Consider the following 12,782-nt stretch of genomic DNA (forward strand, 5'->3'; position numbering starts at 1 on the left):
AACAAGCTTCTGTTAGTCATAAATCGCTGACGGGTTAGTGGTGCACTGCGTTTAGCTTTTTTTGTCTTAGTAAGGCTGCCGTACTTGTAAGCATCCTTCGCCGTTACCATGGAGACGAATCTAGCCTGGGAGGGAAACATTAGCGACAAAACGACAAAAGGGCAAAGAAAGAAATAAAACAGGGGTACAAAAAAATTGTTGAACGGGGGAAAACATAAATACGCGCGGAGTCGCAGAGATGTCAAAGACGGCGGGAGAAAGAGAAAGCGGAAAGCTCGTGAGCTGCTCTACTTTAAACTCGGCGGATGTGGACGAAAACAACCCGCGGTACCTTCCAGACGGGGATGACGGCGTCTATAAACTCCCCGCGCTTTGGAGCTTGGTTGTACAGAGGTCATCACTCATACCATTAATTCGCTTAGATGAAGTTAGTTACACTTATTAGCGACCGATAGTTTCCTTAAATCTGGTTCAGAATGAGTTTCCTGTGAAAGGCTGAATCTTGCTGTTTCACCGACAGGTACAGGGGAGACACCTGTGATGGAAAGTTTCATGGAGAAGGTGTGGTTTGGTTTCAAGAAGGCCACACGTACAAGGTGTTGATACCACATTTCAAAACCATTTGGAAAAATGACTATATTACAAGTGTAGAAATTGCATACTGTAATGCATGAATGAACGCTTTCAAACGTGACCTTCAGTGGTTAAAATATTTCAAACTGCTGCAAAGGTGTTTCAGTTAGCAGTGATGTTGAAGCTCCATCAAACTATCAAGAAATATATTTCTTTAAACTACTGATGTTCTCTGCAGTTAGGTAAAGGAGAAATGTGTTGGAAAATATCTGATATCAGCAAAAGATTCAATGTGGTCTATCCTTACTCCAAATGTTATTGGCTCATGCAAAATAAATACATTTTGCCATGTTTTTAATTTTTTTTTGTGAAGGGCATGTTTTCCAAAGGACTTATGGATGGTCCTGGTGTCTTCACACAGGCAGCCGGACTGAAATATGAGGTAGGGTACATTAATGATATTTTGTGATGACTATAATGAACTTAAATTTGAAGGAACCTTTCTTTACAATAACCCATGTGTATGTAGCATTTCTAAACGTGTATCCTAGATATCAATGGAGCTGAGAAAAGTAAAATAAAGATGAAATACAATATGTAAGGGGGGGAATAAATGTGCTCAACAAAATGTTGAAGTGAGTCTAAGTTTCTTATCCAACAGGGAGAATTTGTGTGCAATATGATCATTGGACGGGGCACCTACACCTGGCCGGACGGCAGCTCCTATCAGGGCGAAGTCTACAATGGTATACGACACGGGACGGGAACCTACAAGTGTGCCAAGACCGGTGTGTTTTACAGAGGGCAATGGTATCAGGGCAAGAGGCACGGAAAGGTATGACCCCTTAATTTCTAGTTGTTTTCTTTTTAAAGTGTTCTGTCTCTTTTTGATTGGTTATATTCTGTGTTAGGGTACGGTGTATTACAACGAGGATAAGACCTCCTGGTACAAAGGAGATTGGGTGAAGAACAACAAAGAGGGATGGGGAGAGAGATGGTATGTATGGAGTACATATATCTTCTCATCTTTAGGCTGTAGTTGCATTTGAAATGCTCAGAGATTACACGCGTGTCTTCACAGCTACCCCTCTGGTAATGTTTACTCTGGTGAGTGGAGGAACAACCTAAGACATGGAGAGGGCAGGATGAGGTGGCTGGAACTGGGACAGCAGTATGTCGGGCAATGGCTGGATGGAGTCCAGGTATGAAAGTAACCATATAGCAAGTTATCCTGTAGTATTGTCGTAGCCCTCTCCCAGACTCAGGAGCAACAACATACCTAGAAGTTTGCATATATCTGGAAGACACTGCTGTAACACTTAATCCAAGACACTGGTCAATTTTTCATAGATTTCTCCTAAAGTCACAAAAAGTTAGCATATAAAATGTTATCTAAATGATTTTAATGAACATATCCCTCTGTAAAAACCTTCAGAACATACCTAAATACGGATAAAACTGAGAGTTTGCTGTTTGAAAGTGCTGCCCAAGTGGATCCAGATCCAGAAGTCCTTCTGGATCAGAATCTGAGAAAATACTAATTTTGAGAGAAATACCTTTAATTATACATGACGTCTTTCTCAAAATGAATTTTTCCTCATACTCTAAGCCACAAATCTCCACTTCAGCAGCAGTTACATGAACTAAACCAGTTTTATTCCTATCCATACTAGGAAAGTTTTTACATAGGACTTTGTACATATATAATCTATAACCATATCTATGTATCATTTTATTATTAAAAATGTGTCAAAAAACGTTTTTTCATGGCTTTTTGACAGTATTTTCTGATTTATCAAGTGATAAAAAGGATTCAAAAAACACGTTGTAAAAACGATTTACATTAATATATGTCATCAAAATCCAACAAGATTTTTAAACCTAGCTTTAGCCAAAGTTCAGATATCTGTTATAGAAATGTATGCAAATTTGCACATAAATAAGATAGATACAGAAATATCAGAAAACTAAAATAATTGCCTCAATATAATGAATTAACTGTGGAAGTTTCATGGTGATATCTATTCGTTAAAATCTTTACCCCGTTCACCTGTCGTGTCTCACACTAGATTTTATGTGACTAACTTGATCTCTTCTCTGGCAGCATGGACGAGGCACACATGTGTGGCTCTTGAGGCGGGTGGATGGATCCCAGTATTCCCAGAACAATCAGTACGAGGGGGATTTCGTTCAGGGTCAGAGGCACGGACAGGGAACCTTTCACTATGCTGGCGGGGCCATCTACGAAGGGCAATGGAAGAATGATGGAAAACATGGGCAGGTTAAACAGTGATACAGTATTTCCCCTCACTCACACCTGGTTGCATTAATATGATACGTTTTTATTAGTGCTTTGAATATGTATCATAAATAGCAGAAGATGACTTTAAGAGCAGCTGTAATTTCATATTAGGTTCATTTCAGAGTCACAGCCCGTTATTGACTTTAAGGAACTGTGCTGCAGTGAATTTTTTGCATTCAGAAAAACTTATTCTAGTAAAAAAATGATTGATGCTTAAGGAAGAGCCCATCTATTTATGTACATTATGCATCAAGATGAAATCCTCACTCTTTTCATTGACTTTCCTGAATTTTTATTTAACAAATGTATAATTCCAAGAACGTCTGTACTATGTGGTTCAAAGGGTAAATTTACCTTCATGGATGGGCGTGTATTTGAAGGAGAGTTTGTGGACAATCAGATGAAGACAGCCAGCGTGGATGGAAACAGAGCTCTCTGGCCTCTTGGTAAAAAAACAACAGTATTTGTAGGTATATTCAAAATGCTCAGCCTGCATCAAGGGAATCATTATCAATGTTACAGTTTGAAATCCTTTTCTATCTTTTTTCTGGTATATAACCTCTGTCAGATAGTGACTCATCTGTACTAGGACCAGACATGGCTCTGAACATTGAATGTGTTCTGGACAAAATCCCAGAGAGAAACCACGACACAGAGCGCAAACAGGTCAGGTGTTGCTTCACCGTGTAAAATTGTTTCCCCATTTCCTTATTTTCTTCCATGTTCATAACCTGATGCTGTTGGCTCATGTGTCACAGGTGGAGTTTGTGGTGCTGAGGCAGGACGTGGAGCTGAGGTCTATCTATAGTTTCTACAGCAGACTTGGCCACGCCCACACGCCAGATAACACCTTCCTGCTGTCCCGCCTGCAGCTCTGGCGCCTGTTCAAAGACTGCAACATCCATCGTCACGGCATTTCTCTGATACAGATAGACCATTTAATAAAAGGTGAGGGGGACTGCCGTTCTCCATCTCTCCTACTTACATGTATTTTATCCATCTCTCATACAGAGGACAGGACACTGAGAGCTTCAGTATTTTTGGAGGCTTGGACTCTGTTGAAAGCTTTTCCCTCTCTTTGTGTTTCAGAAGATTCTAAATCAGCAGAGATTCATTGTCCCTTCAGCTCCATGCTGTTCTGTAGATTCCTCAGCTGTCTTGTGATCGTGGCCTACCACATCTACAGCAAAGACATGGCGTACGGACACATTTTTACCTTTGACAAGATTTTACGAGTTGAAGGGTCATGGAAGTTTCTCAAACCAGCGACCTTTGAGTTTCCGTGTTTACACTCTGAAAAACATAATGTGCTCACGGTATAATGGGACAGTTTTTATATGAACTTTTCTTTTATCCTTGATAACTCATTTTGAGTTGAGAAACAACTTTTCTCCTCTATTTACAGGACACAAAAGAACATTGTGGCTGCCTGCTTATCCAAACTGATAACAGACAACATCCTCCCGAATGCTAAGAATGTAAAAGGTACTGACGGTATATTACAAGTGGAAATGTATGCACACACATAATAGGTACCAAACCAAATATGTATTACCGTTGTAAGATTTTGAGCTAAAGAAAAAGTGACAAAAAAAAGTGAATGAAAAAGAAATTCCTGCAAATATTTCCGTCAAGTAGGAGTTTGCAGGTTCCTGCTTGTCTGGTGTTTTTGCATGTTTTGTCTGAGATTATACACACACTGAAACTGACCGTTGCTTAGCTCTGTCTGGTGCAGTAATAGCTGCGCTCAATAACTACAGCTGTGTTGATGCAGGCTTCCTGTTTAGGCAGCCGGATGTTGCAGTGGTGGCTATGAGCTATATGAAGAGGTCCTGGGAAGTCTATCAGGCTTTGCGCAGGGTGAACCCACCCCCCCGATCCGACCGGGCCGTGACCTACCGACACCTGCTGTGGGCGTTCAAGGTTCACACAAGAGCAACTGCTAACCTCATTTTTATCTGCTGCATAGAAGTAATGAATTCAATTTCTGATAACAGTTTTCTGTAACACAACTACAAAGCTGCCCAGTTCGGAGTGATTTTGTAACAATGTTACAAATTGAAGAGCACATTTAGTTTGCATGAAAAAGCATTTGAGAATAGGTGGAAGAATTTACTACATGCATAGCTTATTAGCATCAACAGCAGTCTTACTCACTAACCAACATGTCATAAAAACATTTCCTTCATATTTAAAAACACTGTGTTGATTCATGCTTTGTAACCCTTACCAGGATCTCTGTATGTTGGACCGTAAGCTGACCACATTGAGGTTGCTGGAGATCATCACTGCAGAGAGCTGCGACTCCAACACCCCGTCTTCCTGTCTGAATATGGAGGTTCGCCTGTCATGTTCGTACCATCACTTTCCGCAGCCAATTGAAAGATTAGAATTTATCCATCAACCCTTTTTGATACAGTCCCCCCCCACCCCCTTCCTCTGTTGCACTGTGGTTGTTATCCCGCTCTCTCTGCTGCAGATTACATTCCTGGAGTTTTTTGAGGTACTTCTGGGCTCTGCAGTAGTGAAATGTCAGCAGGTGGAGAGGGGCCGGCTCCTTTCCAGGTCTGACATGGAGGCCGGGAGCGAGCCAGCGGAGGTGGAGGACAGCGAGAAAACCGTGCTGACTACAAGCAGCTCTTTTCAGTCGGTCAGGCACTTTCTCAAACCTCTGATGACCATTATTATCCCTTCTGTGTAAAGTCGTTGTTCCAGCATAATGTTCATATTATAATAACAGAGGAAAGCAAAATGTGAAGGAATTTATCGTTTTTTTTCTACCCACGTTGCAGCTCCAGGGGCAAAGCGGTTGGCAAGCAGGCAATCTAGCATTAAAAATAACAAACAAACAAAAAAACACAGAAATTGATGATTAGGGCTGAACATATGCTACTATTTCACAGCCCCATGCATTTTAAAATCCTTTGTAATGTACACCTACTTATCAGAATAGCATCCAGCATGCTCAGTAACAGCAGAATCTTACCATGTCAAACGAAAAATATAAATTATCAAGTTATAACGAGAAGCATTTAAATTATGTGATAAATAGTAATAATTTTCTTATAACAAGAAATATTTTAGTTAAAACATGCTACGTTTGTGCGTCATTATAACATGTAAATATGTTATATAGTAGAAAACATCTTGTTCTAACAATAAAGGATTTATGTTAAAACACAATACTGATCTGTCTTTTCAGCAATATACCGCCATACTTTAAAAATCATACCTCCATCTGTATATGAAACGATGGAAAAGACAACTGCATTTCCAGTGTTGCTGTTGAAACAAATAAAATACCCAATGAAGTTGGCATCATGACTGACTGACATAACATATCATCATGTCTTATAGGCGGGAAGTTCTACTCTTCAGGATGTGTTGAATCAACAAGATATCAACACTAAAGTCGGTGAGACATCTCAATCTGCAGGTTTGGCTTGTTGCTTTACATGTGTTATATGTACTTGCACATACATACATGTATGTATAATGGTAGAATTGAAAAGGACTTGTGTAGTGTGTATGTGTCATGTTCAGAAAGTTAAAATACATTAAATTCATTGCACTGACAAATAGACTTCAGATGGACAAGAGACATTCAGATCATTATCAGAAATTATTTCTTAACTCATAATAAACTGGCTAATGTTTAAGCTAAATTCTTTTTTTCTTTTAACATTTTTCATTTCCTGTAGAGCTCACAGAGGAGCGTAGAGGTGAAGGAAAGTCTGTACAAACCAGTGAAATGGAGGCCAAAGACAATGAACTGCAGCTCAGGACCCAGATACTTCAGAAATTCTTCAACCACTTTTTCTTCCCAGCGTTTGACCATCATCAGTCAGTGACCACAAACATGAGAGAAAAGAAACTCCGCAGTGAGGCATAGAGGTAGATTGCTCCAGACAAAGAGCCAGGTAGTACAGTAATCTTATCCCAATTCCCAGCTGAGTTTATTCATTTTTATTGGGTCAGGTTAGAGTATTTTAAAATCTGTGGCTTGCTCAGTGTTTTAACATTTATGTTGTGTATCATTACTCGTCGAGATTTGACTGGGTAAAAGGATGGTTGTACTTCCACCGGAGGACAATTTTAACAAACCAACTTCTATTAAATTGTATTAAATCTATTAAAATTTGAATTGGGATTTCCAGCCATACTGAGCATAATGCTTTCTCTGCCCATTGGTTTCATTATAGTTTCACCACCGCTCCTTGATGTGGACTGTCTCCACCAAAAGGACAGAATCATTCTACTGCTCCTTCGTTGTTTAACATGTTTGTGCCGTAAACTGTGTAGTGCTCCGTGTTGTGTTGCAGCTAGAAGAGGCGTTAGGAGAAGGATGAAACGGACTGTTCTGGAGCTGCACTATCCCCACAGACTGAAAAACAATAATACAGTCAGTGATAAAATGATTGCGTGTAAAGCTGTAAAAGGAGGAGCACTGGCCATTTCCTGGTTGTAACTGAAACTTTAATTCAAAATTGTTGTGAGACAAAAAGATTTTCTGGTAATCACTCATATATTTTCTTTAAAAAAAAAAAAGAAAAGGGAAGCAACAGAGGTGGTTAATACAGTTTTAAAGACACTCTACATGTTAGGAGGGGTGAAGACCATGAGGTCATTCGGACAGACAGACTGGCGTATCCGGTCCTTCAGCTCCGGGGTGAAGAGCAGCAGAGCAGACTCTGCTGTCTGGACCTAAAGATTACACAAAGACAACTCGGTAAGAACATTCAGAGATGAGGAGGAAATCAATTATAAGAATCAAGAGTCTAGTTTATCGTTCCATGTATGTGTAACAGACAACATTTAGAAGTAAAGAAATGAAGAGTGGAAAAACTTTGACCTGTGGTGACTGAAGAGTAAACACCGAAGACACCGCTGGCAGTGCTGTGGTGACAGTGAGCATGAGAGTGAGTAAACAACAAGGCAATTTGTGACAGTGTGGTTATTCCCTCCCAAACAACGAGAACAAGATTATATCTTAAAGTTGCAATCTGCAGGCCTGAGATTTGAGGATTACTAATTTATTAAAGAAAAAATAAAATAACACGTTTAAAAGAATCACAATTCAAATTTATTCAATATAATAATCTAGTTTGTTCACTTTAAAAAAAAAAAAATCAATATAGAAATCCTGCCTACTGCAGCTTTAACATCAATTAATGTTGAGGTATAAAACCATGCATTCACAGTACCTATTGGCATCAGTCATACCTGGTTCTTGCTGACTAAGCAGCTCCTCAGGTTGACCTCTGGGACTCTCCATCTCTACATCTACCTCCATGGGTGACAATGTCTCCGTGGCAACTGCCTCCCTCGGTGACAGACTGCATCTCTGCGAAGGCTGTAGGTAAAACTCGATGTCCAACCCGGAAATTTCCTAGAATTACAAGTGAATCATTCGTTCATTGCAGAGCCAGAAGAAGAAGAAACAGTCATCCTATGAGGCAAAGAGTTTTAAAATGCAGAAACAGCCTGAAACATGGTTTACCTCAATGACTGAGCTGTCTGGTGTTTGACACACTGACTGTTGGGTCTCTACTGGGCCTTGTGCAGCAGGAGAGGAGATGGGAGGCTGGCTGGGAGTTAAACAGGGTGACAGCATGAAGCTCAGGGCTGCTGAGGGCTCAGCAGGGAGTGTTTTGCATGGAGAGAGGGAAAGTCTCGGAGAGAGGGGGAGGTCAACATCGCCGGCTTCAGCTGGTTTGTCGTGCTCCCCGACGACAGAAATGGTTGGAAGCAAATGTACGGTCGCGCCCAGTTCAGGAACAGACTCGGTGTCTTCCCGTGTGTCTGAGTGTTGTGCAGAGCTTCCCTCGGGTTGGCTGTCATCGGAAAACCCTTCCTTGACAGGTGAGAAACGAAGAGAGACGTTTATGGGGTGCTTTCTGTCCTGGGACGGCTGAGGAGTGCCACGCTGAGACTTTGGTGCGGGGGTTTGTTCGAGGGTCAGGCGGCGGTGTGAGGGAGTGTGGAGGAGCTGAGCAGGAGAGGCCTGGACGTGAACAGGAGTCTGGGCCGGTGCAAGCGAACGTCGAGTGACTCTTCTGGGTGAGAGGTAGGTGGAGCAGGGAGAGACCTGAGGCAGCACAGCAGCACTCAGACAGCTGGATCTCCTGACTGAACCTACGGCCACAACAAGTCGTCAACATGGCTGTTAGGACAAATGTTACAGCTCAAGCAGCAAGAAAAAGCACCGACACATGACATAAAAAGCAAGACCTTTGTTAAATATTTGTCCGTCCCTCACCTGATGGTTTAGCTGGACTCTCCACCTGGAAGAAGCCTCCATCGAACACCACTGTGTCTGCCGTTCCGGCTCCTGCTTGGGGTTGTGGTTCCTGAGAGCTCAGGGCGGGGTCGCCCTCAGTGTTATCAGCGTCTTTGGCTTCTTTCTCTGCCTCGGCTGCCTGCTGTCTGGCTTTCATGGCTGCTTTCACGGCAGCCAGACGAGACTTGGCTGCTGCTTTGGTTCCTGTTGGCTTTGCAGCTGCAGCTGACGGTTTCTGTCAAAAGGATAAGACAAATAGAAATATGAGGAGAAAAAAAAAAGAATAGAAAAACCTGGCCGTTTTGTTTTGTTAATGAAACAAAGATGAAATTAAGAGTCTTCACCTTCACTACTTTCTTCTGTCGAGGTGGGGGTTTGTGCTCCTCCACCCAGCCTCGGCTCTCTGCTTCTTTCAGAGCATCAAACTTCTTGTTAACATCCTCGACCTGAAAGATGTCAAAAGTTCTAGCGTCACCCGTTTCATGTCAGAAACACAATGTTGTCCGTCTCCTATGAAGCACTCACCTGGTAATAAACCATGTCCCAGAACCCCTGCAAGTCGGTGCAGGTGGTGATCTTCTCCCCTCGGCCGAGCTCACAGTCGTCCACCAGACCGCCGAACTGTTTAAAGCGCTCTTTCATCAACAGCCTCGCTTGGCCGACTGCTGTACGCATGCGGTCTCTCACTGCACAGACAAGAGCCAGAATGACACTGAATTACAATATTCAGTCAGGAAATCGTGTCTCATTTCCACTAATAGGACGACCACCACTCTCCAAGATGTCACTCTGCCATTGGTAGAGAAGATGCACTCACTCTCTTCTGGGATGGACTCATCCTCCACTTTAGGCTCCCAGTGGACACACTGAGAACTCAGTCTGTCCGACTCGTTGGTAATCTCTGATCTGGATCATTTACAAAAAAGAAACGCATTTAAAAACAAGGCATTAACACAAATAATTATTAAAACGAAACAATAGATGACAAAAAAAAACGAGTTTGCCACCTGAAGTACGGGACATCATGGTTTGAGTCCAGGGGGCTGCCTGGAGCTGGAGGTGCTGCGGTGGGAGACGTACGAGGAGGAGAGCGGTGAGGGGATTTAGAGGGAGAGGGTTTGCTCGGCTCAGATTCAGGCTCGACACTGAACACAGGGGCAGGAGGAAGGTTGAAGCTGGGGCTGAGTAGGAAGAGTCACAGCATTGTATTTAGATCAGAAACAACTTCAATCTCGATGCAACAAAAACTTTAAACAAACAACAGGGGAAACAAACACACCTCGGTGTGAGGAAGGCGTCTGCTGAGCGAGGAGTGAGAGGCTCGAACTTGATGGTCGAAAGACCAACAGGAGCCTGGAAGACAAAACCTTGCGGAGCAAATGAAGATAAAGAGGAAAGAGGCTCAGCGGGATCCACGGCAGGAGCTGCCTCCGCCGCAGCCTGGTCCACCACCATGTCTTCCTCCTCGGAGCAGGGTGTCGGGCTGGGAGGTTTGATCTCTGGCTCCTGTATCCGAGTCTCCTTCCGCTCGGGCTCCTGCACCACACAGAACCAGCAAACGTATTGATGGACAAGTCACTAAAAACTTAATCACAGGTTTAGCGTGTCGTGTGTGCGACACTCGCAGCGGTGCTCACCTCGGGGACAGCGGGGTGGAGGGTGTTGCTGACATTTACTGGATGTCAAAGGAAAGACGCAAAAAAAAAAAAAAAAAAAAAAGGTGCGAGAAATTAAACCAGCGGTTGAAGTTCACGAGAGAAAAGTAAAATGAATCAACAGTCACCGACATTGTGCGTGTTATTTTGTCATTGTATACCTTCACATTCCTTTTCTTCACCAGACGGGGGGGCCACAGGGTTAACAATAGCTCTGCTCCTCGTGGTTCTTACACCTGCAGGTGAGGAGAGACGTTTAAAATATGTCCAACGGTGTTGTTTTTTTTTTGCAGTTTCTATGCCAAATCATTTCTCAGACGGAGACAAACCAAATAAAACCAAAAGAATCTGGGGCCTTGGCTCGGTGCGTACCTGCAGCCTTGTCCTTCGGTTTGTCTTTCACCACAGGAGCTGCTGTTTCAGGATGCCTGTTGGCAGATCTGGTCGACAGAGTTCGTACGGCAGGCTCTGTGGTCGGATGGCGTGACACAGAGACACAGACTGAGATGCAAATGCAGAAACGCAATACGGTGAAACCGACACGACACAGTTATAGTTTACAGGTTACCTGTCCAAACTTTGGTCTTGGTCGGAGCTGGTGCTGGTTTGACAGCAGCCACCCGGGTCCTGGTTGATCTTTCCACAGCAGGTTGTACTAAAGGAAGACAGGGAAGTTTAAGACGCACTGAGCTGTACTTGATCACACGCGATGTTTTAAATAAAAGGGACATGCAGCTAATTTACCTTTCTTTGCGCCAGTGTTTGGATCCTGTACCTTCAGAGGCTGTAGACATTTTTCCAAAAGGAAAACAATGTATCACCGTGTGTATTAGTGTTTAGGGGGATAACATGGGAACACATTGAGAACAATGTTGAAGATCTAAGAGAAAATACTACCTTCTGCACTTGCTGCTGCTGTTGTTTCATTGAACGGGTGACTCTGGTGCTCTGGTATGGAGCCGCGTTCACCTTTTTCTGAAAGACAAGCAAACATCACATGTTGGATCACTGCAGAACTGTGTGTCAGCACAACTTTTCCCAAACACAAAGAGCTATCCCACCGTTGTCACTCATGTAATCACATCTCAAAAGGAACTAATAAAAACAGGTGTAATTCACAGACACATTTGTAATACTGTAAATTGTCTTTTGATGAGTCCTCTCTCACCTCCTTCCCTCTGGCTGAGGCAGCTGGGAAAACAGGCAGTGAGGCGACAGTAACGGTGTCCTTTGGATGATACAGGCCAGTCTTAAACACTCCTTTACGCTCCCTTTCTCTCTTTTCCTTCTCCTTCTCAAGAGCCTTTCGCTCTTTCCAGCGCTCGAGCTGTTTCACTCTCTCTTCTCTCGCTGCAACTGTAGACAAACAGGTGTGGGTCAGAGGGCACACAAGGCAGAGCAGCCTGGTGATCACAGAACACAACGTGCATTTTCAAGCAGTGAAAAGAGATGCCAAGTATTCAAATGAAGCGTTATCGCTGTAGGTGCGTCGCTGTACATGTGCACAGGGTACTCGGGTTCAGTTGTAGCCGCGATAGAAAGTGAAGCCTTACTTTTAACAGGTTTTGCATCGTTCTGCATCTTCTCCTGAATGATCGAGATGTTGGCCACAGCAATGGAGGCATCCATGGACGACATCTCCAGCTCTGGAAGCTTCTCGAGCTGCCGACGCGTGTTCAAAGCCCGTTCTCGATTCTCCTTTTGGGTCTGAGACCTTCTGCGGGACATTTTTACCCTCAGCATGGACACACTGGTGTCCCGCTGCCGCAGGTGAGAAAACCGAGACTCCATGTTCAGGTATCTGGAGTTCCTGGATTAGGAAGAGGCACAGAAAACACTGGATCAGCTAATTGGCACAAAAATTAGAAATGAATGTGAAAAGACTCTAAAAAAATAACATGAAACAAGACACTTTTGATCAAGTACGTAAACTCTACTGTTTTCTTCCTTTTTCTGTATCTTCCATTAAATG

The 12,782-nt window shown here is 43.1% G+C and overlaps 2 protein-coding genes across 4 annotated transcripts; one reads left to right on the forward strand and one right to left on the reverse strand.

The window, feature by feature from the left end:
- Nucleotides 1-117: 117 nt before the first annotated feature.
- On the forward strand, nt 118-7,346 carry rsph10b (radial spoke head 10 homolog B). 3 transcript variants are annotated; one of them, XM_069155955.1, is made up of 17 exons: nt 118-393; nt 521-596; nt 947-1,015; nt 1,235-1,408; nt 1,485-1,570; nt 1,655-1,775; nt 2,678-2,854; nt 3,219-3,321; nt 3,444-3,541; nt 3,634-3,823; nt 3,965-4,073; nt 4,281-4,360; nt 4,650-4,798; nt 5,109-5,213; nt 5,355-5,525; nt 6,233-6,311; nt 6,577-7,346. In XM_069155955.1, exons 1-17 carry the CDS (start codon nt 239-241, stop codon nt 6,765-6,767), a joined length of 2,133 nt encoding a protein of 710 aa, XP_069012056.1. In that variant the 5' UTR covers nt 118-238; the 3' UTR covers nt 6,768-7,346. The 3 variants fall into 3 exon arrangements, with proteins under 3 accessions (XP_069012056.1, XP_069012058.1, XP_069012057.1); XM_069155957.1 differs by having other exon boundaries at nt 6,233-6,290; XM_069155956.1 differs by having other exon boundaries at nt 3,968-4,073.
- Nucleotides 7,330-12,605, reverse strand: dlgap5 (discs, large (Drosophila) homolog-associated protein 5). The gene is made up of 18 exons (XM_069155954.1): nt 12,364-12,605; nt 11,979-12,166; nt 11,708-11,785; nt 11,555-11,594; nt 11,379-11,465; nt 11,183-11,278; nt 10,972-11,046; nt 10,793-10,830; nt 10,435-10,691; nt 10,163-10,336; nt 9,973-10,061; nt 9,681-9,841; nt 9,500-9,601; nt 9,135-9,390; nt 8,376-9,010; nt 8,099-8,264; nt 7,728-7,771; nt 7,330-7,579 (listed from the first exon to the last, which is right to left on the reverse strand). Exons 1-18 carry the CDS (start codon nt 12,599-12,601, stop codon nt 7,469-7,471), a joined length of 2,835 nt encoding a protein of 944 aa, XP_069012055.1. The 5' UTR covers nt 12,602-12,605; the 3' UTR covers nt 7,330-7,468.
- Between the last annotated feature and the right edge of the window lie 177 nt (nt 12,606-12,782).

The sequence above is a fragment of the Embiotoca jacksoni genome, unplaced genomic scaffold (assembly GCF_022577435.1).
Source record: "Embiotoca jacksoni isolate LCO1_2020_lvr unplaced genomic scaffold, fEmbJac1.0.p SCAF_20, whole genome shotgun sequence".
Classification (NCBI taxonomy): Eukaryota; Metazoa; Chordata; class Actinopteri; family Embiotocidae; genus Embiotoca; species Embiotoca jacksoni.

Excerpts from the sequence above, each read along its gene's own strand:
- rsph10b (XM_069155955.1), top strand. The coding sequence starts at position 239 with ATGTCAAAGACGGCGGGAGAAAGAGAAAGCGGAAAGCTCGTGAGCTGC. Across the intron at positions 1,016-1,234 it reads CAGCCGGACTGAAATATGAG|GGAGAATTTGTGTGCAATAT; the intron begins GTAGGGTACATT and ends CTTATCCAACAG. Across the intron at positions 1,409-1,484 it reads AGGGCAAGAGGCACGGAAAG|GGTACGGTGTATTACAACGA; the intron begins GTATGACCCCTT and ends ATTCTGTGTTAG.
- dlgap5 (XM_069155954.1), bottom strand. The coding sequence starts at position 12,601 with ATGGAGTCTCGGTTTTCTCACCTGCGGCAGCGGGACACCAGTGTGTCC. Across the intron at positions 10,831-10,971 it reads TGAAGAAAAGGAATGTGAAG|TAAATGTCAGCAACACCCTC; the intron begins GTATACAATGAC and ends TTTGACATCCAG. Across the intron at positions 9,011-9,134 it reads GAGTCCAGCTAAACCATCAG|GTTCAGTCAGGAGATCCAGC; the intron begins GTGAGGGACGGA and ends TTGTGGCCGTAG.